The sequence below is a fragment of the Stylophora pistillata genome, chromosome 12 (assembly GCF_964205215.1).
Source record: "Stylophora pistillata chromosome 12, jaStyPist1.2, whole genome shotgun sequence".
Lineage (NCBI taxonomy): Eukaryota > Metazoa > Cnidaria > Anthozoa > Scleractinia > Pocilloporidae > Stylophora > Stylophora pistillata.
This window is the reverse complement of record NC_142530.1, coordinates 17,642,603-17,670,475: the sequence shown is the minus strand read 5'-3', so window position 1 is coordinate 17,670,475 and position 27,873 is coordinate 17,642,603. Positions and strand designations below refer to the sequence as shown.

The following is a 27,873-nucleotide window of genomic DNA, read 5'->3' as shown; positions in this document are numbered from 1 at the left end:
CTGAACTTCTGAATATCTAAGAAGTTTTTTTTTCATTAATTGCTCAGCGTCAGAAATGTCAAGACAAGTTGGTGTAATTTTTTTCGTTACTATCAATTTTTTCTGTTCCTTTTATTTTGCCGCAAAATGTCCAAAAAGTACGCAAAGATATCGATAATTACCATTGAAAAATGTCTGTTCCGCAATATAAACAATTAATCTAAACAATTAAATTTCCTTTTTTTCAATTTCCCAAGTTAATTGTCCCCTTTCTCCATTCCCCATTTTTAGTTAGGCCCACAAAAATTCGTGTTAGTTTCATGAAACCTTCCTTTCTCATAATTAAGTAGAACACCATGGAAACTGCTAAATTCACCAATAAAACTGTAAAATTTAATATTTTGATTACTACAATTAAATAGTCTGTAAAGTGTCTAGTAAGTAACGACCATCAAAAATCCCTAAACAGAGATATTTATTAAATAAAACTGAAATTCACTTGCAGCTTTCTAGACTTTTCAGATTACAATCCACCTCCCTGAGAGACTGGACAATACAATTTCAAGCAAAATCCAAATTTAAGCTTAAGAAAGATTTTTCATTTAAATACAGTTATTTGTCAAAAAATTCTTGGCCATCCAGATTGATCTTACCAATCTTAAGATGAATTCTTCTGACCCATGACCATTGCTTTTCTTTTGTTTAAATCCAAAAAGGAACATTTTTTTTGCAAGAAGTACTCTGCTAAGAAAAATAGGGGCACCTCAACAGAATTAAAAAAAATTATCTCAAGTGTCATGACCTTGTGAAAAAACTTCACACCAATATCAGTAATATAATTCGGAATGACCAGAGTTTATTTCAAACACATGCTACTAGACTTCATGGTAACATTACTTAGCATAATGTCAAGTGAGAGTGCAAAAAATAACCCAAAAACTGATTTGTTTTTGTTTCTTTGGTCATGAAAAATTTGTGCAGTCTGGGATAAGAAATCACTGTTAAACACTGTCACTTGCCACTAACTTCAAATAACTTTTTCCTTTTATATATTTATATTTGCTAAAAAAATTGAGCTGATCTTCGTCAAGATATTTCTTTAAAGTCAATTCTAAGATTAAATTTTTGCTCTTGATGTTTCCAAGCTCACTGAATTTTTTTTCTCTTTTTTCAGAGAGGGAGTGAATGTTCATACCCATGGTTGCTCTTACCTTTCACCCAGTCTCCCTCCCCTTTCCCCTTCAAGTTCCAAATGACCTTCTTGGGTTTTATATTCTAAGGAACCCTGCATTAAATAAAAATTTAGGTTATGATATTTACAGAATACTGCATATAAAAAAAAAAAAAAAAAAAAATGCACCAAAAGCATCAATATTATCTATAGTTATTATCATTTATATTACATGTATTTGACATGGCAGGTCTCAGTTCTCAGTTCATTTACAGTAAGAAATATCTCTTATTCTAGGATTTATTTTCTCATTTAGACGCCTTGATTAGTTCAATTGCTGAGAATACTACTCCAAGGATTCCAACAGCAATTCCAAAGATGGTGACACCGACTCTACATGCAACCTGCAACCAGTTTAACTTCTTCCACTTGAGCTTCAGATGAAAAACGCATGGGAAAATGAAACACAGACTGGTTCCTGTTAAGCTGCCAAGGAGACCCATAACTAAGCCAAAATGAGGCACAGTTATGGCCAGGAAGACACCAAAGGTAAGAAGCAATGGGCGTGTCAGGATCAGCCAAAACCAGTGAAAACTTGAATCCTTAGAAAGGTGAGGAAAGTAAGGGAGCATTTTTTTATCCCATGTCTCTAAAACAACAAACATGACGAGGGGAAAGGCAAGCACGACGTTACCGATAACAAAGGTATTGGACAGAATGTAAAAGACTGGACTGGTTTTGATATTGACTGTTATTGTCTGGTTAAGTTCCTGTCCGTATCGAAAAACACCCAGTAGGCCTAGAGCAAGTTTAGTGATTATTGAGTTTGCGAAGGCGACATTCAGCATCATGGGGTACTGTTCAGGATGACGCATGCTTCCCTCTACTCCTGGGAATACTGCATGCGCTGTAAAGCTGAACACAATGATACCCAAGCCAACCAGAAAAGAGTCCAGATGGAAACCTGGCATGTTACTGAAGCTCATCTTCTGATACTGCGTGATGCAGTAGATTATAATGGTGAAGACACCAGAGAACAAAGAAAAGACAGAAATCATGCTGAACCAGGCGATGAGTGACACTCGGGTGATAAAGATGGCTGGAAGGACGATGCAACCCACGACAACAGTCCAGTCATAGACATCCATACTCTTGTTGTGGAATAGATCTAGGAAGATAGTGGCCATCAAGACAACATAGGTGACGCCTATACCAGACATTTCGACCACTTGAACAATGCTAACAATCCTGTTTCCCCATACGGGCCAGCAGGCTTCGCCAACATCTGGGTAATTCACCCTAACTCGTTTCCTTCGACCTGTCCGCTTGGAATCCTCGTACAAACAGTCGATTAGGATCTTGCCTGTGTAACAACAAAGGATACCGCAGAGAAAAATACAAACAACAGCAGCCCACCCTCCGAGCTTCACAGCATAGGGTATTCCTAGAATCCCCGTGCCTTGAATGAGATTTGTTACGTTCCAACCTGCAAGGAACGGAGAGGCTCGGCGATCATCTGAAGGCTTTTCGATTAACGACACAGTCATCGTGGCGGAACGCAATCTCATTATACTCCGCGACAAATTCATCCTTGATAAACTAAGTCTAAGAAGACTTTTTCCCACTTCATGTTCACCCTGGATCAGCGGTGCTTTCTCTCCCAAGGGTACAACGGTAGGCTGTGAATTTGTTGTTCCTAGAGCGGCCTCTTCGGAAGGCTTCCCAACTGATGAACGCGGCGAAGACACCAAAGGGACACTTTCTGCCATTTGTTTATCTGTTCAGAGCTTCACTGTTTAAGCTTTGCTACCCACTTGCCTTTTTGTTGGTAAACAGAAACCGCTTCAACAAGCAATCAAGTACTTGATACTCGCTACTGCCATCCCGTTTGCAGATCGGTGTTTTTGGTATGTAAATCGTAACGCAAGCTTATGTACTATTCACGTGTTCAACACGCTCTTCTTGGATACATTAGGGTCAAAGGAGAGCCAATCAACGAGCTAAACCTAATTTTCTTTTGTTCCAGAAGGTCAATGGAGGATTGGTTTTCCATTGTTTAGGGAAACAGCAGGATAAATAGTACGATGTACTCTTTTAATTTGCTACTAATGTACTCTTTTCGTAACTAATTATAGGCAGTTTCATTTGAGATGTCACACAACGCTCTTTGAAGAGTGTTGCGTGACTGAAATTTTCACTGGAATCTTAATTTGCAAATTACACTGTAATACCGCTTATGAAACTTTTTCAGCTTAAAATAAAACTACTGCCATTTGGAAGTTTCTAGATACAAATAAATCTTAAGTAACACAAAACAATGAGAGATAAAAGCTTTATTTATCGTAGCAAAGAAGACTTTCAGAATTACACATAAAAATCACCCAGAAACTATAATAAATTTGTAATGACCTGTTCCCATATTCACATGTATAACAAAAGGGTCCAGTCAAACCAGCTCCAGATCAATTTTTATCTCACTCAAGACCATCTCTTGCTATAATTAACAATTATTCCCCGAAGGCGAGGTGAATATCGTCGAATAATCCCCAAGACGAAGTTGAGGGGATTATTCGACAATAGTCACCGAACCTGAGGCGAACAATTGTTTTAGTATAATTTCTGAGCTGAACAACAGAGAAATTTCTAAAATCATAACATTTTAGTAACAAAAATTAACACTTTATTTTAACATTTTATATAAACTGTGTGGAACGGTTTATATAGCATCATATAAGGAACTGCACTAATGAAAAGATGTCACTACCCAAATTACAGCAAAGGAGTCAATTGAAATAATGCACCTTAACATTTCCCTGACACCTTTTAACCCACCTTAACATTTCCCTTAATACACCTTAACATTTCCCTTAATACACCTTAACATTTCCCTTAATACACCTTAACATTTCCCTTAATACACCTTAACATTTCCCTTAATACACCATCACATTTCCCTTAATACACCTTAACATTTCCCTGACACCTTTTAACCCACCTTAACATTTCCCTTAATACACCTTAACATTTCCCATAATACACCTTAACATTTCCCTGACCCTTTTAACCTACTAGGAGTGACTGGTATCCTATCACCTCTGAGTCTTACATTAAGGTCGAGAGAATAAAGGAAAGAAGCTCTTGATTGTTAAACAAATTCTCCTCATCAGCACCTGAGGAAATGGATGAAAACAGTATGGAGAATATGCGTACTGATGTTAAGGTGTAAAGGGTCAATCCTGCTATTTGATTGCTTTGATGAAAATATAGAAACAAAGTCAATTCCAATTCATTACATTCATTGTTAAAAAGGGAGTACATTCTTAGAATTGATGGCCCCTTGGAAGACACTCAGAAAAAGATGATTAGTGAGTCTTATTTTAAAAATTTTGATGCATAAATATAAAATGGCAGTTGAACATGTCTTTTACTGTTAGGGATAGAATACAATGATTTTGGCCTCTGGCTCCTCTAAAAGACTGGCCTCACTGAACTCAAGCAAGCTATTAACATGATTATAACTCACTACAATGATAATCAATTTCAATATTTCTTTGAATAGCTGTCAATTGATCACAATGTGATTTGTTGCCATAGTTGCCTAAGGAACAAGGAGATGGAACAACTTAAGTACCACTCAACCAAAAGAGAAAGCTTTTGCAAGCTCTTTTCCCGAGAACACCAGCCCAAACCCACCACAGACCAACCCAAATATGGTCACAAAAATCTTTGTTAAAATGCTGTACCAAGGAGTGGTTTTCCATTTCAAGATCATATGGAAAACACAAGGGAAAACAAAAGAAAGGCAAGTGCCTGTAAAACTGCCAATGAAACCCATCAGGAGACCAAAGTGTGGTACAATAACTGCCAGGAACAAGGCAAGTGTGAGAAGCATGATTCTGGTCAGGAGCAACCAAAACCAGTGGTAACGTGTTTCCTTGCCAAGATGAGGGAAATATGGCAAAATCTTTGCATCCCATGTTTCCAACACAACGAACATGCAAAGAGGGAATGCCAGGAACACATTGGTGACTACAAGGACTGTGGCTACCATGTTGAAAACTGGACTGATACTCATGTTTACAGTGATAACTTGTTCGGTATTTTGACCAAACCTTAGAACTGCTAACATACCAAGCAGCATCTTAACTACTGCGGCCAGGGCGAATGCGCAGTTCATCATCACAGGGAATTGTTTTGGCTCTCTCATGCAACCCTCGACGCCAGGAAACACTGCGTGCGCGCAGTAGCTGAACACGATAATACCAAAGCCAATGGGAAACTTATCCGGCTTGAAGCCAGGAATATTGGAGAAGGACATGTCGCGGTACTCAGTGATGCAGTAAATAATAATGGTGGCGATGCTGGACAGTAGTGCAAACACGGAGATCATGCTGATCCAGGCTATTACGGAAACGCGCGTTATGAAGATCCCAGGTAACGCAACGTACGCGCATACGACTGCCCACTGATAGATATCCAGGGGTGTCTGTTCGTTCAAAATGTCGCTGAATACCGTAGCAAGAAGCACAATGTACATGATTACACCGCCGAACATCTCGCAAACTTGCACAACGCTGACAATTTTGTTCCCCCAGCCCGGCCATGCAGCCTCTCCAACCTCTGGATAGTTGATTCGAACCCGCTTGCGCTGACCGGTTCGCTTCGAGTCTTCGTACAGGCAGTCGACCAGAAGCTTGCCAGTGTAGCAGCAAACCGCAGCTACTACAACGATTATAGCTACAGCAGCCCATCCTCCCATCAGGACAGCATATGGAACTCCGAGGATGCCGGTTCCTTGAATTAGATTGGTGACATTCCAGCCAGCCAGCCAAGCTGACGCGTTGCGATCATCCGAAGGCTTCTCCAAAATCGAAACTGCCAAGGTAGCGCTACGCAGTTTTCTGACGCTCTCTGCAAAACCAGATTTTCTCAAACTTAGGCCATGATCGTCGGTGGGAGCGAAAGTAAGAGGTGGTGTTTCTTCTGCGACCGATTGCAGGGAAGGCTTTGTTAGTGGGATCTTTTCGCCGTCGTTGTTGGCGCGGCAGGGAAAACGTCCGGAACCAGAACCACCATCCATCTTGCTATTTGCTTCTGTTACTACAAATTTTCCTTTGGCACTCTCTGCTGTAAATTTGCAGCAAGCTTCGATGTTTTTCAATATTACCCTTATCTGTCTCTATTGTTCATTTCATATTCCTTTACGTAACACAACTATCGTCGTTCAACTGACCAATCATAAAGGAGAATAAAGACCGGATGTAACAAGAGCGTGACAAGCCTGGACGGCTGTGAAAAGAGTATCTCTTCGTATTCTGGAGATTTCACCCATACAGATATTCGAAAAAAGCTATTTCATTGCTATAATTAGTATGCTTTGAAAATGAAAAGCGACTATCGATACAGATTTGGTTAAGCCTCAATACCTCTTATAGATCACACGTGTTGTAATTTTGTTTGTTGTCGTTCGACAGAACACTGAAGTATTAGAGGCGGTACTAAATCTATAGTCAACCAATCAGGAGGGGATCCTAGATCTACCGAGCCAAACTTATTTTATAATATTTCAATACTCCAGGTGCAATCAAGCTTGTGTACTTTAGTTTCTTTGATTCCTGGGGTTTTATTTTGGCGAGCCCTATCTATCTTCTGTGGTGGTCCATTGAATGAACCTTCCCACGTGTAACTGCTGGCGCGATCGTTTGGCTTGGGATAGGTTAACAGTATTTTCCGGCTTTTCCAATGGCAGACGAACCCGAATACGATGAACTTGATGTACAGCTCGCTTTATCAAACTCTTTGACCCTGAGAGACAGTGAAAACGAGACCAAGAAAGATTCAAGCTTCGAACTCTTAAACAGGAACAAGGAATCGCAGAAGAATGAACGAACACCTCTAGTACGCACCGTGGACCCAGACGAACAGCTTTCTCCGTCGGCGTGGAATACCAATTTTAAACGATTTCGCTCGTTTACCATGTCTCATTTCACAGTATCGTTGGTGGAAAAGGAATGTCGCGACAGGGAAGCTTCTGCTGTTCTTGCCGGCTGGAATGTGACTAATCTGATTCAAGGAATGGGAATCCTTGGGGTTCCCTATGCCGTTCGAGAGGGAGGAGTAGCGGCAGTTGTCTGTATCTTCATTGTAGCTGTGTTCTGCGATGTAACCGGAATTCTTCTGGTCGATTGCTTGTACGAAATCTCTCCCCGCAGCAAGCTGAGGAAGAGAGTTCGTAGCTCCTACCCTGATGTAGGTGAAGCAGTGTGGCCAGGTGTGGGAGGGAGGGTAGTCAGTGTTGTCCAGACAGTAGAATTGTATGCGGCTGCCATCCTTTACCTGGTGCTTTTAACGACCATGTTTTACCAGATTACAAACAAGTTTATTCCTCTCACTCTTAATGAATGGGCTGTCATCTGCTCTTTTGCCGTCCTGCCAAGTGTATTCATCACAAGATTGTCGCTAATTGCGTGGATGAGCATGCTAGCTGTGTTCTCCCTGATGTCTGCCCTGGTTGTCATGGTAGCCTATTGTGTTCTTCGATATGATCAGTGGACTGTAGACAACATACCATCCTTTGATATAAATACGTTTCCTGTTGGGTTTGGTATTGTGACATTCAGTTACTGTGCCCATGCAGTTTTTCCTGGTATAGAGGGCAGCATGAAGGAACCAAAGAAATTCAACAAAATGATGCATGTTTCCTTCTTCATCTCAGCTGTTGTAAAAGCTTGGTTTGGTGTATTTGCTGTCCTAACATTTGGCCTGGCTACAGAACAAGTGTTTACCATAAACTTAGCAGGCAATGTAGGCTTCAACACTGCAGCGACAGCATTTGTGGCAACAAATGTGTTCTTTTCATTCCCTCTACCACTGTTTGTAGTGGTTGAAACATTTGAAAATACTGTTGGGCCTTACTTTCGTCATTTAAAGAAAGGTACAAAGTATCACTGGTTCTGGTTATTGTTAACAAGGACCTTGCTTGTAACATTTGCCCTATTCGTTGCTTTGGTTGTGCCCCATTTTGGCCTGCTGATGGGTTTTGTAGGCAGTTTCACTGGCACCTGCCTATCTTTTGGATTTCCATGTATAGCTCATCTCAAGTTACAATGGAATTACCTGCGCTGGTACCACATTACAGTGGAAATTCTTCTTATATTGTTTGGAGTTTTAGCAGGCGGTTTAGGTTTTGTTTATTCTGGCAAAGCACTTGTGGACTCATTTAGGACATTTCAGTGAAAATAGTAAATAATTTGATTTAACTGCCTAAAAAAAAGTACAGGTGCACTCTTAAGGGGTCCAAGATTGATTTCTAATCCAATTGTTTTGCTGATGATAATATCACCGTTCAAAGTCTATTTTTTGAAAAATTATGATCATACTTTGAAAATATTGTTAGATAGCCTCAACAATCATTACAAGTTATTTGATAAAATAATGTCAGGAAATAATATCATCAGGAAATGTACTTTATGATAAGCAAATATATTTGACTGCTACTGTTTCTTTTGTATATGAGAACGATCCTTCGCAGTAAAGCACTATTTGAGCAATAGTGAAAATCAGACCTGAAAAAAATTTCAGGCCTGTACGGGATTCGAACCACTGACCTCTGCGATACTAGTGCAGTGCTCTACCAATTGAGCTAACAAGCCAACTGGGAGCAGGCCATCAAATTAATTCGATATAAACCCGTAGATGATAAATCAAACAACAACAAACATATGAAACATATGTGTGAACTGCGGTTATGAGATGTATATGAGAACGATCCTTCGCAGTAAAGCACTATTTGAGCAATAGTGAAAATCAGACCTGAAAAAAATTTCAGGCCTGAAATTTTTTTCAGGTCTGATTTTCACTATTGCTCAAATAGTGCTTTACTGCGAAGGATCGTTCTCATATACATCTCATAACCGCAGTTCACACATATGTTTCATATGTTTGTTGTTGTTTGATTTATCATCTACGGGTTTATATCGAATTAATTTGATGGCCTGCTCCCAGTTGGCTTGTTAGCTCAATTGGTAGAGCGCTGCACTAGTATCGCAGAGGTCAGTGGTTCGAATCCCGTACAGGCCTGAAATTTTTTTCAGGTCTGATTTTCACTATTGCTCAAATAGTGCTTTACTGCGAAGGATCGTTCTCATATACATCTCATAACCGCAGTTCACACATATGTTTCATATGTTTGTTGTTGACTGTTTCTTTTGTTGTGTAGAAATGTCATGTATCAATTACATATCCCAAAAAATTGTCATGAAGGAACAACATTACTATAGTTCAGATACCAGACATTTTTAATTGTGGTTTCTGAAGTTTACATTTGCAGGATGTCTTTCCTTTCTAAAGAAATGTTGTGGCCACATAACTAGATATGTAAATTAATGGAATGTTTTCTTTAATATTGAAGAATTACTGAGGAAAAATTTGGTTGAAGTGGAGCCAAAATATTCCAAGTTTACTCAGACAGAACAAGTATCCACTTTGATTCTATCAAGGTTATCAAGGTTTTGTCTTAATTTACCAGTAACTGCTGTGTGTTTGAGGGTTTTTTTGGGCGGGTAAAATTTTAGTTATTCTTTCTGTTTTTGAAAAGCACTATGTTGGGCTTAAATTGGTCTTTTTTGATAAGAGATCAGTGTGGTAATAGTTTCAAAGCCAGTGCTCTCCCCCCTCCTCCCCATTACATTTATGGTTAGATGCATGAGATATTTCCAAACCTACCACACCATAGTTTCAGTACCAGGCTTCTTTTCTGATAAGTGATACAAAGCTCTTGATTTTAAAACTAAGAACAGTGATACATTTATTGGAAAAGAAATTAACAATTGTAGGTCAAATGAACCCTTGTCAATTTCACTTGAAAATCAAGTTGCCCCCCCCCCCTCTTAGCTAAGTGACAGTCCTCTTGAGTGTGGGCATGTCACCTCATGTAAGATCAACAAAGGTAACAATTGTGATTCCTGTAAAATTTCTATGCTTGCATTTTGACAAGGATGGTTTGCTTAACCTTTACCCTCCAGCAAATGAGGAAAATATAAGAAGGTAACAACTCTGAAGGACATCTTCCCAACTTATATTAAAATAGAAGTATAAGCAAGAATCACACCACAAAGGGAGAATAAAATGTAATATTTTTGGTTCTTGTTACAAGACCATTATCAAAAGTAACAGAGAGAGTAGAAACAAGCTAAAAACTAATAAGAATGCAAAAAATAGAATGTGAGACAAATTATGTAAATGTCATGTTAACTTACAGTTTGCTCAACTTAGTGCGTAAAGGAGCCACTAGCTGTGAGTTTCTTGTTGGCTCAGATCTTTGTTAAGGAATCTGATGGAGTATTTTATTGTCTTAATAAGATATATGAAAAAAATTACAAGGGTCAGTTTGACTGAAAATGAGTGCTGGCAGACATGGCAAATGAGTAACTTGAATTGTTACCAAACAAATTGAGCTTCTACTTCCTGTGAAAGATTAAAACTGAAGGGAAAGTTCTTATTTTGATTATACAATATTGAATACCTTTGTATTGATTTGACTTATGATTTTTAATCAAGGTTATTAAAAGTTGAGAACTACTGAAGTGCTGTTTATCAATCAGACTCTTTCTTGTTTCAGGATATTAGGGTCCTAGTCATATTGCATCAGTATCTACTCTTGTGAGAAGAGTTTGTGGTTTTAGGGTCCTCTCTCTGAACTCTCCCTTTCTTTAGAACAAGGATATTGTTGAACACAGTATTTGTTGTTTTAACTGTTCCTATGAACCCTGTATTTCTTCCTACTACTTCAGGTACATACTCTGTCATCCAGAAGTTTACTTCTGGATAACAGGGAAAAATTTCAAGGTCAAGGAAAGTCAACTGTTTGGGTCAGGGAGAATTTACTTCTTTGAAATAAGTTGGAAAAGTGAAATTTCAAGAAAATATGAATTCAATTATCTTGTCTTGGCCCCTTTATCATGAAGATGGTTCCACTCTCCTCTCTGTGGTGTCAACATTGTTTAGAACAGTTGACAACCTCCTGACCAGCACATCTTTTCCTTTCTATTGTAAGTTGTAGATAGTTTGTAAATGAAATCATGTATTTTCCTTTTTATTCAGTTTTCATCATTTACTCACAATTTAAATTATTTAAAACATTTTATGGACTTGAAAGGTGTTGAATTGGTGGAATATTTTTAAATGAAATTAAACAATGAACTGATGTTGTGTTTCCAAGAAACTGAATCCTTTTTCTGTGTTACTGAAATGAGTTATCAACTAATGTACATTGTAGCTGAGAGTTGTGGTTGAAGGCAATAGCTTTAAGTGGAGGTTGGAGAACATCAGGATTCATTTGTGAAATTGTTCATTCAGTTGGTTAGGTAAATGTTATGCTTGTTGGGGTTAAGTCGGAATTTCAAAATCCTATGACTCTGGCAACCATGCCTAATGAGTAAATGTGCTTTAGCCTGATTTTTATGACTGTGGCAACCATGCCTAAGGAGTAAATGTACTTTAGCCTAATTTTTTGGGGGGGGGTGGGCCGGGGGGACATTCTTTACCGATAGTAACGCGAATTTGGGAAAGAAACTGTAAGAAGTGGAATTCTTGAAAGAGACAATTTTTGTGCTTTTGCTGAAAGAAAATGGCCGTTTTGTTCAGAGAACATTCGATAATGAATTTTTTGTTATTGTTTTTTCATTTTGTCTATTGCTGAGAGATCTACTCTTTCAAATTCCTTTATTTCCACCCAAATTCTTAAGGACTGTCATGATACAGGCTAAACCAAGGTAATTTAGTCATATCAACTAAGTTGAAATTGCATGTAAATTGGCCACCGTAAAGAGTTAAAAAGCTGACGTTTCGAGTGTTAGCCCTTCGCCATTCGCTCTGACGAAGGGCTAACACTCGAAACGTCAGCTTTTTAACTCTTTACGGTGGCCAATTTACAATTTCAACTTAGTGAAAACGCAGCACCAGTTTCTTTAGAAACTTACTCCCTTTATAAATTTAAACCAACCTCGATTTGCACTGAATGTCTCACGAACAACTAGTGCTAAACACAGTACATGCATGTATCATAAGGTGGTTTGCAATCAATCTCTAGAGACACAGGTAACAATGGTGAAAGGAACAAATACTGGTGGACGAACAAAAGGAGCTAATGAGATATCTATCCTTGGGTTTCACCCACGTGACCAATACCTTAGCAACGGTTAATATCCGCCATCTTGGTGTCCCTCGGGCGTAAACAAACCGTATCTAACGAAGAGTTCATGTGAGAAAGAAGGGATGGTTTTATGCATTATTGTTGGCTGTTCGAGCAAAAGTGGAAAGCGTGAAGACTACGGATTTTTTCGTATAATAATTTAATAATTTTATTATCTCTATAGCGCAAAATTCATTATATATATGATCTAATGCGCTATACCTAAGATCATACTCTCTAAGCTTTCGGCATACTCAGAGAGCACTGGGAAACCTTAAGATGAATGCCGGATACTTTTATCGCTTTTTTCTGTCTGGATATTCATGTAGTTGGCGAAATAATACGGCGATAAGAGAGAGGGCTTCACTATAGAAATCGACTAATTATTCATAAATTGACACCTGAGGGACACCAACATGGCGGACACTAACTTCAGCAAAGCTTGTGACGTCACCTGAAACCCAACCATTGTTTAGGGGCCGACGATTTAACTTTTGAGGGGGGGTGGGTGATTTCTGGTCATCAAGAAATTTTTTTCTAGCAATCTGCTGTGCAGGATATTTTTTCCGAGTTTTTGGTACATTTTTTCTGTTACATCTGGGCTGCATGTAATTTTTTTCTTCCAACAAACGCTTGCAGGAAATTTTTTCAAAATCACCCACCCCCCCCCCTCAAAAATAAATGGTCGGGCCCCATATGTCCCTGGAAGGAAAAACAGCTTGCTTCGACAGGATTCGAACCCGTGCCAACAAGAAACAAGTCACAATAGTTGGTTTGCAACCAATCTCTAGAGACACAGGTAACAATGGTGAAAGGAACAAATGCTGGTGGACGAACAAAAGAAGCTAATGAGATATCCATTGATTACGTCCACCAACATGGCAGCCATGACGTAACGTGCAAACTACCCATAACCAAGCTACACGGTCGGAAAGAGGCGAATTAAAGTGAATTCCTTGTTTCTTTCTTTCAGGCTCTCTTTACTACGATTTTGTAATCTTGCATCTCACCGGGGAGGATTATATATTTACTTGTTTATTATCATTGAGAAAGTTCGCATTGAGAAGTTCGCATGGCTACAACACTAGAAATGGTTACTTACCTAGACTACCTAAAATGGAATGCGGAAAGAGGGTGTCCTACTTCCGTTTTATAAATGACTGGATGTCCCTCCCAGTATTTTTAAGAAGGCCAATGCCATGCACAATTTTTAAGGAAAACCTTACAAGATTCTTAATGGATAAATACTTTAAGTGATAGATAAAACTTTGGATATACGCCGTTTTAGATCTGTGACAATTGTATTTCTTATTTTAGCTTTTAATACTTTTTATTTTTACGGAGGACCTCCCTGAAAACCACGTATTTTCGTGACGGGCGCTTCCTCCTTAAAGATTGTTTATTATTATTATTATTATTATTATTATTATTATTATTATTGTTATTATTATTATTATTATTATCAGTTCAAAAAGTTCGCTTTATTTATTATTATTATCATCAGTTCAAAAAGTTCGCTTTATTTTAATTTCTTTGTTATCAGTACGGCAGTACCTATCTCTTTATTCAAAGTATGCTGACGGGAAAGACCTCGATGGTCCTATATTCCGTGGTTATTTCGGTCTTTTATAGGTTTAATTCGATTAAAAAAAGTAAATAAAAGCTCTTTTGAAGAGCAGTTTCACTAAAGGAAACTGGACTCGTGCGCTTAATTTGCGGGGTTTTCTCTGTGCCGAACACGTGGTCAGTCGATGTTACATTTGTATCGATTGCGTGACGGAGACCGCATGCAACAATTGCAAGTTGCGAAACGTGAGTTGAGTTTTTCACAAACCGACGTTGTTTTGGTTTTTGATCAAGTATTTATTACGAAATAAACATTGTCACTTTCATTCAACAAATTTATTCACATTTTATCCCCAAACAGGACATTGTGCGAAAGACAGTCGCGAAACTAGTAGAGAAAACTTGGAAAACCAGTCTGACTTGGTAAACGTGCGAGAAACTGGACCGATGGACTCCTTAGTTCGGCGCGTTCACTGTCGAATCTTCGATCAGAAACAAACAACCGTTGTGCTGTACGGAGTATTTGCCACTCCCGTAAGGAGAAAAAGAAGGAAAAGAACCTTGGTTAGATCAAGAAATGGACATGGAAAGTTTTGAAGCGAACACGATTCCGTTAACAACGTTAACGGCTCCTTCGGCAACAACTGTGATAAAAGAACCCGATTTGATAACAATTCTCGAGGACATGCCTTTGACGAATGAACAGATAGAAGAAGAGCAAGACCTTCTAGAAGAAGCCGACGATGAATTCGAGCTGAACGAAAGCACTCCACTCATTCGATCGCACGAGACTTTAGAGAAGAGCGACTCAAGTTTCTTCACACACAACAGCAAAAGTTTTACGACAACTTTCACAACGAGTCAGGCGTCCTTATTCATCCCTTCCTTTCAGTTTTCGTTGTATTCCAGTGTAGTGTCAATCTCGCGGTCTCTAAATCAACGGTCGGTGACACTCTCGATTGAGGACCGAAGCAGCCAAGACTCAAAATCGAAAACAACAACGTTGCTGGAGAAGTTGTCAGAAGATGGCCAGGCATCGACCATACTCGCGTTATGGAACATGATCAACATGATCTTTGCGAGCACCAGCGTTTTAGCTATGCCTTATGCGATCGTTCTGGGAGGATTCGCAGCTCTGTTCCTGATATTATTCATTGGATTTCTGACCGACATCACTTCAGTTGTTCTTGTTGGTTGCCTCTACGAAATTTCACCGAAAAGCCGGCTTCGCAAACGAGTCCGAGCGAGTTATGCCGAGATTGCAGCACACGTCTGGGGACCCGTGGGTGGGTGGATTGTTGATTTCGTAACTGTGAGCTTGTCATACTGTTCCTGTGTTCTGATGGTGATGGCTCTTGGCAGCAGTTTCATGGAGCTGTTCAAAGAACTGATCACGTTTAACATAAAGGAGTGGTGCTTGATCTGTGCGCTGGCCATGCTACCCACAGTTTTCATCAAAAGACTGTCCATTCTGGCCTGGCTAAGTATGTTAGCTGTAGTAGCAGTGTTTATTATAGCTTTCATACTGATGGGATTCACTCTAGAGGAATCAAACTCTTGGACATTGGACAAGATCCCTTCATTTAATATAGAGACTTTTCCACTTAGCTTAGGAATTATTTTGTTTTCATATTGTGGGCACACGGTATTTCCTGGAATAGAGGGCTCTATGCAGAAACCCAACAAATACAAAAGTGTCTCACACCGGGCATTTATCTCTGTAACGACAGTGAAATTTTTAGTTGGGCTTTTCTGCTGCCTCTCATTCGGTAGCTACACTCGGTCGATTGTAATCCTTAATCTCAGTTCATCATATGGCTCAGCTCTTAGCAAATTAGCAACTGTGTTAGTTATCATAAATATTTACTTTTCATACCCCCTAAATATGTTTGTTGTTAGTGGAACATTAGATATAGTTATTTTGCCAAAGCTCCCCCTCTACTACAACCACAAGTATTATAACTATTTATGGGTTATCTCTACCCGCACCTTCTTGGTCCTCTCAACACTTGGTATAGCTGTAGCTGTACCTCATTTTGGGCTGCTGATGAGTATATTTGGAAGTTTGTTTGGAGCTTGTGTTACCTTGATTTTCCCTTGCCTTTTCCATTTGCAGCTTAAATGGAACAAGTTAACTTTGTACAAGAAAGTTTTTGAGATGCTGATAGTGTTATTTGGGATAATTGCAGGTACATTAGGTTTGATTTATTCCTCCATTGCCCTGAAGAATGCTGGGGACTAATTTGCATTAGAAATCGTTGAGTATTGTAATGTAGGGATGTCTTTGTCCTACCCGCACCCTTTTGTGAATTTAATATTTTTTCATAGCCGATGAAATGCAGTAACTTGAGGAATGGTTGAAATGTAGGACTTCCACAGGAAAGGACACAGAATGTGTTTGGCATCTTGCGGAAGGGGTAGATCATAGGTTTTGGTCTCATTTCAGGTATTCAATTGAAAATGCTGATATTCAGCTCCAGTTTAAGTGTTGGAAGTAAAGCCAACAGGTTTTTCTAGTGGCTCGAGTATACATATAGTCATCTTATCATGATGCCGCTATCAGCATCTGAATCATCAAAAGTATTTTTTTTATAAAAAAAAAGGTAATTGTGAGAAGCATATTATGTTGTTAAAATTATTGTAATCATTAATAAGTTATGAGTAAAAGTATATTCTGAACGATTATGTGATATTTAACAACTATTCATCTAGTTGGAGGCAGCTAGCGGTAGATATCTACTGGTACCAAGTCACAAAGCAGTGAGGTAAATATCCACCGCTACCCACCGACACTGAATAGTTGTTTTAGTATATTCTAAAACAGTGAGATTATATAGCACAAAAAGAAGATTTTTACACACTCATTCTGACAGTGTTTTCAGATGCCTTTCCAGCACCAGGAGTCACTGAGAGGTGAATTGTAAAGGATATTTGAAGTTCAGAGTGCACCTTCAGTACTATCCACTGTTTTAGAGCATACCAATACAGTTTATCAATCAGAAGAAGGCAGTTTTTTGAAATACACAAGTTTCCACTGTAAAATAATATTACATTGATGATATTATTTTGAAAGTGTCAGAAATGAAAAGATGTATAATATATGCAAGATCGATATATATGCAAGTGCAATATTTATGCAAGACCAAAACTGGATCAACATTTAAGCAAATGTACTACAAGCAAGCTATAATATGACTATTTTTTGACATTAAAAAATTTACTTGAAGAATAAATTGTACTCATTCATTATCATTAAACATCACCTTTGTGCCTCAATCAAAGCATTATAGGGTTGAACCTATGTTAAGCAGTACAATATTCAAGGCTGGACACTAACAGTAGCCAACTAGCCACAGACTAGTAGAAATTCAGTTTTGGCCAGTGGTTTTTGATTTCCGCTAGCTACTTTGGCTGGCTAGTAAACAAACTGAAATTGTTATAACATCTAAGTTGTTGCTAGCCACTTGGCTAGCAAGTTGAAAAGTTGGTGTTGAGCCCTGATATCAAGAGTTTTTATTAGCCAAGCGCGAGGGCCGTACTGGGAGAATATTGGCCCAAGGTCTTGACAGTACGGACCTCACTGTGCTCGGTCCGTACAAAAAAGACCGAGGGCCAATATTCTTCCAGTACGGTCCCAAGCAAGCTAGGTTATTAAGAGATTTATGATACGACTGAAGTTCAAAGGGACACAAGTGCGGTATCATTCGGGACAGTGCCCGGTCCAATACTGAGAGAATATTGACCGGCAATAGAGCATTTTGATTGGTTGAGTTTAGTTATTGGCCCTCTGACTGCCTGAGTCGTGTAATAAAAAGGGTTAATAACAGGGTGATATATAAATCTTAAGAGTGACCAGCATCTAATTTCTCCTTACAACACCAACCCTGAATCATGCATAAATGTCACGAGAATAAAGGATATGATCACCAACTAAAGAAGCTCTTGATTGTTAAACAAATTCTCCTTGTCAGAACCTGAGGAAATGTGTAGAGAACAGTATGGAGAAGATGCATTCTGATGTAAGGGTGTAAAAGGGTTGAGTTGTCAGTTTTCAATGTCCCAAGTTTTTGCCCTGAATTACTGTAATTTTCACCTCTATAAAGGGGTTGTGGTGACCCTTAGTTAACTGAGTCCTGACAGCCTTTTGTATTGTCCTTTACCTGTATTGAATGGTCACTTAAAGCAGACCTACCCATTCAAATAAAACTAAGAAAAATCGTTAAGTTTAATTGAATCCATTATTATCACCTGAAATTAATGTTACTGGTGTTTCGGAGCAAGTTTTTGTGCATTGATTGGTCAATCATGGAAAAAAAAATGACATGTAATTAATTCACTTTCGTAATACCCTGTCTGTGGAACCTGTCTTCAACAGTCAACACCTACTTAGTGGCCACCCCACTATTTCCTGTGGGTGACTGCTTAATGCAGGTGCAACTGTACCTCTGATTTGATGGCTCCTTTTTTCTCTACTTGTTCTGGATAATTTTCAATGTTCTACTTCCCACATTAGCCTTAAACTGACCCAAGGACCCAAGTCTTTCACTTCTTTCCACCTCCTGTTTAGCTCAATTGGTTAGAGCGCTGGATTGTGTTGTGTGGGAGGTCGAGAGTTCGAGCCCCGGCCGGACCAATACTCATGGTCTTAAAATAACTGAGGAGAATTTGCTACCTTTCTATAATATCAATGAAATGGATAGATATTCTAATCTTCTCGGATAAGGACAAATAAATGGAGATCCCGTCTCCTACAGGGTTAGGGGTAGGACTCTGTGATGATGTCCTCCCCTGGGGTGGGATGTGTGGGGGGAAAGGTGAAGTCATTACATGGACTAAAGCGGCTGCCAGAGGTACCTGATGATGATGATGTCCGATCTCAACCTTAGTAACACTGTAGACCTAAGCAATTCAGCCTATGCTGCTATTAAGGTATCGAATCATTCACTTTCACTAGATCCCAGTATCATCCAGCCCTTTGAGGTTATCATAAATTTCATTTAATGAATAGATGGATTCCATGTTGCCATGTATCTGTCCAGCAATAGATGACAGGTGACATCCCAGTGTTAAGAACAAAAAAAGTGAAACTCAAGGTGCCACTGAGTATTCTTGCCACATTTTGACATCATATGTCATTTATTACTGTACAGACTCAAGGCAACATTTAACCCTTTTTGTTTCATATGTTAAAAAGGCAAAATGTAATAGCCAAGCCCTTGGGAAGAGATCCAAGTCAATCCCTCTTCCTTTTCTCTCTGTTCTTTCACGATGAGGTTGCAAATTCCTTTAATTTACAAACTCATTAAATTCCACAAATTTTTAGCCTTTTCACGCTCGATATCCAAATGTAAATTCTTCACAATGTTTGTCTGACACTTTGTACAATGTTGGCTTTCAAAATACAGTGTTGAATCTGTTATCTAGCAGTTCACTGTCTGTCCTCTCTCTACCTTTCTTCTCAAATATTTATTGATATTATATGGTGAATTTCTTTCTTGATCAATCACACAAGTGAAGGGGCAAATGAGCAGAATTTTTAAACTGATTATATTACCTACTATTGGTAGACTGGTGTCAAAAAAGTCCAAAGAACATCAATTCAATGGGTCTCTTCTTTTTTATTTTTCTCAGAAAACTAATTTTCTTCAACTCTCTCTAGCACTAACACTCAGTATTCTCCCCTTTTTCAGATTTCCCATGACCTGCTTGAACCTTACCCAAGTAAAGAAGGTCAATTTGTGTGTGATTAGAAAATACTTCAAACCTTTCACAGACCCAAGATCTCTCTAGTAATTCTCCTTACTGTCTGCCATACAATTCTTTTGATGTTAGTATGGAGAATTTGGTATTGGATCAACTGATAATCCCCTCAATTATATTTTTTCCACTCTCATCACCTGTCTGCTTGATATTGTATTGAAATTGTGGTGAAAGTGGACAATAGCTCCCAACAGATGGCCAACAGTCGGCCAACAGTATCTTTTGGGAACTGTTCACTTTTACCGAAATTGTTAGGAGTAATTCTGTCTTGTTCAGTAATGGGAGCTAAAGGGTTAAAACCAAAAATGCTATGTCTTCTTGTCATTCACATGTGTTTATTAAATAGCTTTGAAATATACCACAAAAAAACTCCAACTTAAGTCAAATTCTTGTCTTGTGAAATACTAGACAATACAGCTACGTCACCAGTTGAAAGTAAATAGTAGCTAAGTTTCAGGATCATCTATTCACAAATATGCAAACCATCACACCCTGCAGATAGCAAAAGGTGGTCTCTGGTAAAAAAGAAAGAACGATCGAATATAGTAATTTAAAAACCACTTCACAATATTCCACATTTGAACATAAAAATTAGGCCATAAATTGTCTTCCTTAGACAAAATCACTGAAGAAAATTTGATTAAATTAAAGAAGACATGTTTAAAGGAAATATTAGTTGCAACATACTCAGGGTAGATGCAACTTACTGAACAAGAATGACTGGTTGGAAAAGGCTCTCATTCTTTGGTACAAATTTTGAAATTGTCTTTCCAAAATCAGCACAGCATCTGTTCATCTAACAGCACACTAGAAAGGATGACATAAGAGTACTGGAACTCTGACAATTAAGCTCTGGTTTAAATTTTCTTTTTGGTCAATGCTTCTTTTTATTGTCCACCATATTGCCATCTGTATGGTTCATGTCAGGCCTCTCTTCTTCTGGACCAGACTGTTCATCATCACTACGTGTGTCTTTTTCCACCTAACACAGTTAAGAAAACAATGGTTAAGAAAGAAAGAAAGCTTTAACTTCCTAGAATTCTGCTTCAAGAGGCCTTCTACGAGACACAAATGAGCTCCAATATCATGTCACACCTTTCTTTAGAACGACCAATTAGCAACAAAACAAAGAATAATAGGATGTCCACAACAACAACAAGAATAAAAATTTTACTGAATGTTGTTCTCTTTCAAGAGGCCTCACCAGAGGCATCTGAAATTTTTTGGTCCACCCCTCTCCCCTTTCAGCCCAATTTGACTCATCCTCCATCCCCCTGGAAGTAATGATCCTCAATGGTGTCAACAATCCCACCCCCTCCCCCCACATCCTGACAGGGCACAAAACAATGTATCACTCACCGTTCCCTTAATTATAAACTGCACGGCCACCTCTGCAACTTTGTAGGACCAAATAACATGTAGTACCTGGACATAGCAAAAAAAATAACAAAGAACAGCACCTTTAAGGGAAGACAAGGGTTATCACATGTATCACATTTTGAGATCTCAAAGTTTGTAGCTCATGCTCACTTTCTTATAGTGTTTTCTTAAATACAGAATATAGAACATTCTCAAAAGAGCTTAAACTATTCTGCCAACCCTTAGTTATCTGGGGCAAGCAGGATAATGTGCTGTCTCGAAAGAGCTGAAACTATTCTGCCAGCCCTTTGGTTATCTAAGGCAAGCAGAATTTTGAACTAAACAAGCAACTTTCTTTTCTCACTAAACCACTCAGCAAAACTTGTACATAGCAAAGTCTAATTCAGCATAAAATTGAGTTCAAGATTACTCAAACCCTGGGCTAGGACACAAGTTAAACTGTCAAACTGCCTACCTGGGGCATTTAACTAATGAAAAAGAATACAGGATTTTGCAGTACCTGAAGACACGACAACAAACCAAAGAACCATGACCATGCTTTAAAAGGACCACAGTACTCTTGACAGTAGTATACAACATGCAAAACCCTGTTTGAGTAAAGAAATAAATTTGTGTTGTAAAATGCAAGAGTCAATTTCTAAATAAAAAATCTATGCCTTGTATCAGTCACTTGGCAAATTCCTGGGTTGTTTAATCGGTCTGATGGTTTGTCAATCAATCATGAAAGGAATCGTGAGTCATGACACTCGATCAAAAATTAATTCAGTTGAATGTGCAGTTAGTCTTTGTGTTCTAAGTATCTCTCTATGCCAGGATCCTATAACTTCAAAAATCTAACAATGAATTCTCCTCTATGCAGCAGTACATTTTCTTGTATGTTAGTTGGGAGAGTTTGGTGTTGTCTTACAAAAACAAACTTTGCCTAATAAGTATGTCTTTTCCAATAACCATCTCTGCCATTAAATCTGTAAGAAGACCACAAACTTACCAGAATGGATAATATACCAGCCTTGTAACATTGAATGACACAGCAAATAACACAAATATTAAGTTAGTTGTAGCTTCCCACTTGGCGTAATTAAATACTTTTGCTGACTGCAACAAAAAATCAAAATCAGACATCACAGAATGAAATAATTCAAAACAAGTGCTCACAAACTCTGTTTGTTAATTCTCCCCTCTAACTGCTAAACATTTTGTTGCAAATTAGTTACAAGAATTTAGTGTTAGATCAAGATGACAACTTGTACCTGATGAATTTGAGTATTCTCATAACTTGTTTACCAGATAATGTGCAGGCATTATAGGGAAAAGTTGCATGTTAATCACTTCTGGGAGAGTTATACTCTAGTCAGTGATAAGTAATAATGATATTTATCAATAACAACAATGATCTTTGAGAGTAACTGTATGGGCAGTCATGTGTGCACTTGTCTTACTTTAGTGCATTCTACCATTTGGCAAGTGTGATTAGCTTACCAAGGTGTTTTTAATAAAAGCTCCCTCAAAGTTGAATTTACAGCACATTCTCAAATTGCAGAAAGTTTTACAACACATTTAATGTAAATTTTCATTTCAGTGATGAAGATAAAAGTTATATGGTTTGTTTATTCCTTTACACCCTAATATCAGTTTTCAAATTCTCCATATACTGTTCTCTACACATTTCCTAAGGTGCTGACGAGGAGAATTTGTTTAACAATCAAGTCAGAGCTTCTTTAGTTGGTGATCATTTCCTTTATTCTCCTAACCTTAATGTTTGATTCAGGGGTGATATTGTAAGGAGAAATTGGATGCTAATCACTCACAAGGGTTAACCTACTCCTCCCCATTTAATTCTAAATGTAAAATAACAGTACATTTTTTATATGAAATGTAAAAAAAAAAATGTAAAATGGCTTTTAGTAAATATTCTTCTTCCTCCCTATTCAGCATGAAAACTCACCTCAAGAAAAATATCGGCCAAGTCGTGCAAAAGCATTATGACGCTACCAATACGAAAGAAACCAGCTGTGTACGAAAATGTTGTCAACATGATTGTAACTACATGGTGAATTGCCATTTGCCAAAAATCCTGAAAAACAAAATTTTTATTTGATTTTACACAAAACTTATTATAAGCATTTTTCTAATCATTTCTGAAAAAGGAGACATTGTACTGGGAAACAGACTGAAATAACGACTCCATGATCTTCATCCAAGTATTTACTTAATATAATTCTCCTTAGTTTGGAGAATTTGGTCTCAGATCCACCAATAATCCCTAATTGATATTTGTCTTTATTCTCAACACTTGTCTGCTTGATATTGTATTGATACAATAAGGAGAAATTCTGTTTTGGTCACTCAAGACATGGAAGTTAAAGGGTCACTAAGGGGATAAATCAAGTAGGAAGCCCTGGTGAAAACTTTCTAGACAAGTTAAGTCCCCTAGTAAAAATTTTATTTTTATATCATGATTGTAGTTTAACAATAACATTTTGCTATCAGGAAACATAAATTGTACAAACCTTTCTTTTCACATCCACAAAAAATGAAATAAGAAGGGATATGTAAAAGGCTATTTCAACCACATAATAGAAGAATATTTCATCTGTAAGAGGCTGGAAAAAGAGGAGAAACCATGAGTCAGCTACAGGCAATGTGGAGGACTCTAGTATGCGGCTAATAACAATTTTAATTTTGGCTCTGGTTTTCCCCAAACTATGAATAAATGAATGACTTTCAAGTAGTTTGACAAGAATTCAAGAAAAAAAGAAAAAGAAGTTAAAAAAACTGGAGAACATCGTAATATTAACATGGAATAAACCAGCTAGCTGAAACTCAATTGGACCTTCAATTAATTTGAGAACTGCAACACATGTACTGTTACGCTGGCGAAATTCTAGTTAGGAGCTGTGCTATCAGAGATTTTCTAAAATGTTTCATATGCTGTGGAACAATGAAGTGATTATGTTCACTAGATTTAATCATCCATGTTACCAAACATTTCCAATTTAACTTTTCAAACACATTTTTAAAGTTTTGAATGACAATACACAACATGTCTAACCTGTTTTCCATGACCAACGAAACAGAGTCGTAGATCCCAAAGCCAAGGTTCCTAAAAAGTTGGACACCACAGAACTTTTTAATCTTGCCATGACCACAACAATCTTTCATTACTTTTACTTACATAACATTCCAGTCATCTGAGCAAAAATTTTGAGCTGCTTATTTTGTAAAAAATGTAGCTACTGTTAGAGAATGAGTAGCTCAAATATATGTTAAAATACAAAATGTTGAAGTAAAATTACCTTGGATAATACAACTGCCCCATAAATTGATGTTGCCAAATAGAACACAAATCTCCAACTACAAGATAAATGAAAAGATGAAAGAGTTTGATGTTAAAAGCAAGAATACATTTAAAATGACCCATGGTAGAAACTTTTCCATAGAGCAAAATCATTAAAAGAGACAACCTTAGACCAACTGAAACAATTAGGAGTAGTCCCACTCACTCTAGAATAGAACTTCAATTTCAAATCTTGTTTAATTAAGCCCTGAATTATATATTAATTTAAACTTTATGTTGGTCCAAAACACCAGTTCAAAGATTCGTGGTGCAACTAAGAAATAAAATGACAGAATGAAATATTATGCACCTGCTTTCAGTAGCCTTCCTCATTATGGATGGTTTTGATTGTTGCCTGCGATTTTTGAACCATCGTTTCACTTCACGTGTGGTCCAGCCAAGTTGTTTTGATAGTCCCTCTACTCGTTCAGCATTGGGGCATTTGCTGATTGTTTGGTAAACCTTTTCACAAAATGTATTTTCTACAAAAACTATAGGTTTTTCTGTTACACCAAGGTAGCCCATCAAAGGTGTCGCAATGAATCTAGAAAGCAGAGAAGGAGAAGCACCATTAGGAAAAACAGATGGAAGAAATTGGGAGGGGGTTCAAAGAAGGTAAGGTTTGTTCTTGGATAAGTGGTCCAAATTGCTAATGAAAGTGAGGATAAATAATTTCTCGTGTGTGAACCTAGCTAATCTAGTGCACAGAACAATAGCTAATTTCTAAGAGCACAAAGTCTTGTACCGCAGATGAAATCAGTTTGATTCACACCACTGAAAATCCAACTTGTTTGGTTTATAACATCACTTTTCCTCTTGCCTCGGTTCTCTTAATGAAACACATCCAAAAAGTAATCTGGTCATAGCAGATAAAGAGAAACCAGAGCTAAATTATCACATGTTTTTGGACACTGAGGGTCAATAATATTATAATTATGGTGTGTTTTTTACAAAGATAAAATCATAGAGGAAGGGGAACATAATTTTTCCTTTCAAAGGGGCACCTGAGAACATTGGGTAAGTCACTCAAACCAAATTTCAAACAAGCATAAATTATCCTCTTTTTTTTTCCCCTGGGCTCAGAACTCATTTGCTCCCATTAGTGATGGTTGAGATTGCTAGGAGTCTCAACCTATATATTTCACTCAAGAAAATGAGTGAAAAAAAAAAAAAAAAACAAAGAAAAAAACCAGTCTGGCTAAATTCAAACAAAAAATGAACTTGCTTGTCTTATAGCAAAACTATGAACCCTGCTAAGTTCAGAAACAGTGCTAATTACAGAGTCTCAACCAAACATTGAAAAATTTCATCAATAAAAAAAGATTACCTCAGAAAAATTTTGATGTGGAATACACATGCATAAAATACATAAATTTTTTTTTCATTAGAGTGTTTGCTATGATCCACTTAAACAATCAAATTTTGAATAACTACCAAAAACATGTGTGCTTGGTGAGTAAATATATATAAAAACTTTGGACAGCTGAGTGCTAGAACATGTCTGTATGTATTTGCCAAAATACCCTCTCCATCTTAAAGGGCAGAGGGTTGTTTACACAACTGCAAAATATTATGAAGGACAGCTTTAACCTTCAAGTACAAATTAAACACCAACAGATGAGCTTTGGTTCAGGAAAATCATTATCTACCCACTTGTAACTAGAAAATCACAATTTAAAAAAAAAAAACTAATATTTTCAAAAATAATACTTGATAAGAAAGACTGCCATTTCAATACCAAGCTTGTTATTCATAGTTCTTTTTACAAATTATGCTCTGACAGCTTATCCCTTTGGATGTGATTGACATGTTATTTCTCCCTAGAATATCCATACATTATCCAGCAAACAGGTAATGAGAATACTAAAACTTATAAGGTAGAAGTTGTTATCTTGATCTTACACCAAATTCTCGTAACTAATTCACAAGGAAATATGTAGCAGCTGGAAGGGAGAATTCACAATCAGATCTTGGAAGTTAGAGAGTTGAGGAAGCAATCCCCAAAGGAAAAGTAGAAAAATGCATTAAGTGGTAATGAAAGTGGGTTGGGAGAACGGCTTTAGCATCAACAAACTTTTGCCACTTGACTGCCCACATATTTAACTACAAAACCAGATATAAAATATCTACTCAGAAGACCCCTTTAAAAAAAATGTTTATTTTACACTTACTGGTGGACAGATGTCATAAATGGCTTTAGATATGTGAGAAGACCTTTCACAAATGTAAATAAAAAAGACCTGGACCTAATTTTAGATTTTGAGATTACTCGGCAATTATCGATTTATCGGCTCTCGCTGCATGATATCAACCATCAAAATGGATAAACTCAACAGAGAACTCTTCAAGGTTTTTCTAGCTTGCCACTGAAAACACTTTTTGTCACCAGAAAAAAAAGAAGTCGAACATAACCGATTCATGTTTATCAAAAGAACAGATAATCAATTTCTGGAGTGGTTCCCGACAAATGACATGCAAATCAAATTGGCTACGCTTTTTTGTGTGGGAGAAGGAACAAATCACTTAGCGCAGCTTCACAAAAAGGAACAGGTGCTTCCAAAGCAATACATTGTATTAATTTTATGGATACAAAACGAAACCATGTAAATTTCATGCTTCTCGTATCTAGGTCACACCTACAGTTTAGAGTTCAAACTTTTGGTTCAAAGTGACAGTTTGTCTCCGTGGTTGTTAAGAACGTGCGATAAATGTAAAAGTTTGATACGATTTGATGAAGGGGCCTTTTAACGTAGTTAGCTGGGGTTAAAAGAAATTTCCAGAAAAAATCACCACAGAGGGTGGTTGCATCCTGAAAAAAAAAAAAAACAGAAAACCACACAAAATCCGACCTCATCTATACTTTATGCTGTGAATGTTGACGTTTGACTGAATTTATAAATATCACCTTCTGACATGAATGGATTGAAGGGCAATAAATTCATGCTCACGATACTAAATAGCTCCCTCTCCAAAATTTTCAGGATGCATTCACTTTTGCTACATTTGTAAAATGCATCGATTACAGTCTACCGTCTGGAAAAGACTTTCCAACGTGCTCACCATATCTGCTTGGACCGGTTAAGTTTTCAAAGCAAAATCGCATTGGTTCACAACGATAAACACTGCCAAACGAAACATGGATTTTCATTCACGGACGTCTTAGTTAAAGACGGAACATGTACCACAAACATGGAGCCGATGTGTGAACCAAAATCTGACACAACAACTCTACGATCAAAGAGTGACAAAGATCACATACTAACCTCTCGAAGAGGAATCGTAGAGCGATCAACACCACAGCAATGGGAACACATAAAAAAAGATCGCCATTTTGGACCCACTTTTGGCTTTTCGCCTGGTCTAAGCTCTCCCAAGTAGAGTTTTCTGGTAACCAGAAATCGCTGTCCCAAAACCACGCTCTTAACGCTAGCAGCTGATCCGCCATGACCAAGGGAATACTATGATGTGACACACTTGTTTCCCATAACA

At 37.8% G+C, this 27,873-nt stretch overlaps 5 protein-coding genes across 8 annotated transcripts; 2 read left to right on the top strand and 3 right to left on the bottom strand.

Moving 5' to 3' along the window:
• Positions 1-350: 350 nt before the first annotated feature.
• On the bottom strand, positions 351-2,919 carry LOC111326247 (vesicular inhibitory amino acid transporter). Its single transcript, XM_022930199.2, has one exon. It carries the CDS (start codon positions 2,917-2,919, stop codon positions 1,459-1,461), a length of 1,461 nt encoding a protein of 486 aa, XP_022785934.2. The 3' UTR covers positions 351-1,458.
• Positions 1,574-17,845, top strand: LOC111326244 (vesicular inhibitory amino acid transporter). Of its 2 annotated transcripts, none has more exons than XM_088742020.1 (2): positions 1,574-1,699; positions 14,269-17,845. In XM_088742020.1, the coding sequence occupies exon 2, from the start codon at positions 14,485-14,487 to the stop codon at positions 16,147-16,149; it is 1,665 nt and encodes a 554-aa protein (XP_088598146.1). In that variant the 5' UTR covers positions 1,574-1,699; positions 14,269-14,484; the 3' UTR covers positions 16,150-17,845. The 2 variants fall into 2 exon arrangements, with proteins under 2 accessions (XP_088598146.1, XP_022785930.2); XM_022930195.2 differs by having other exon boundaries at positions 1,631-1,761.
• Positions 3,469-6,230, bottom strand: LOC111326248 (vesicular inhibitory amino acid transporter). 3 transcript variants are annotated; one of them, XM_088742022.1, is made up of 2 exons: positions 4,146-6,230; positions 3,469-4,114 (listed from the first exon to the last, which is right to left on the bottom strand). In XM_088742022.1, the coding sequence occupies exon 1, from the start codon at positions 6,228-6,230 to the stop codon at positions 4,785-4,787; it is 1,446 nt and encodes a 481-aa protein (XP_088598148.1). In that variant the 3' UTR covers positions 3,469-4,114; positions 4,146-4,784. The 3 variants fall into 3 exon arrangements, with proteins under 3 accessions (XP_088598148.1, XP_088598149.1, XP_088598150.1); XM_088742023.1 differs by having other exon boundaries at positions 4,168-6,230; XM_088742024.1 differs by having other exon boundaries at positions 3,469-4,070; positions 4,168-6,230.
• LOC111326245 (vesicular inhibitory amino acid transporter) lies at positions 6,521-8,879 on the top strand. The gene has a single exon (XM_022930197.2). It carries the CDS (start codon positions 6,893-6,895, stop codon positions 8,384-8,386), a length of 1,494 nt encoding a protein of 497 aa, XP_022785932.2. The 5' UTR covers positions 6,521-6,892; the 3' UTR covers positions 8,387-8,879.
• A 2,137-nt stretch (positions 17,846-19,982) lies between the features above and the next one.
• Positions 19,983-27,872, bottom strand: LOC111326256 (ceramide synthase 6). The gene is made up of 10 exons (XM_022930215.2): positions 27,648-27,872; positions 24,695-24,928; positions 24,344-24,401; positions 24,100-24,150; positions 23,558-23,650; positions 22,993-23,121; positions 22,036-22,142; positions 21,547-21,634; positions 21,027-21,092; positions 19,983-20,649 (listed from the first exon to the last, which is right to left on the bottom strand). Exons 1-10 carry the CDS (start codon positions 27,827-27,829, stop codon positions 20,542-20,544), a joined length of 1,116 nt encoding a protein of 371 aa, XP_022785950.2. The 5' UTR covers positions 27,830-27,872; the 3' UTR covers positions 19,983-20,541.
• Position 27,873: the final 1 nt, after the last annotated feature.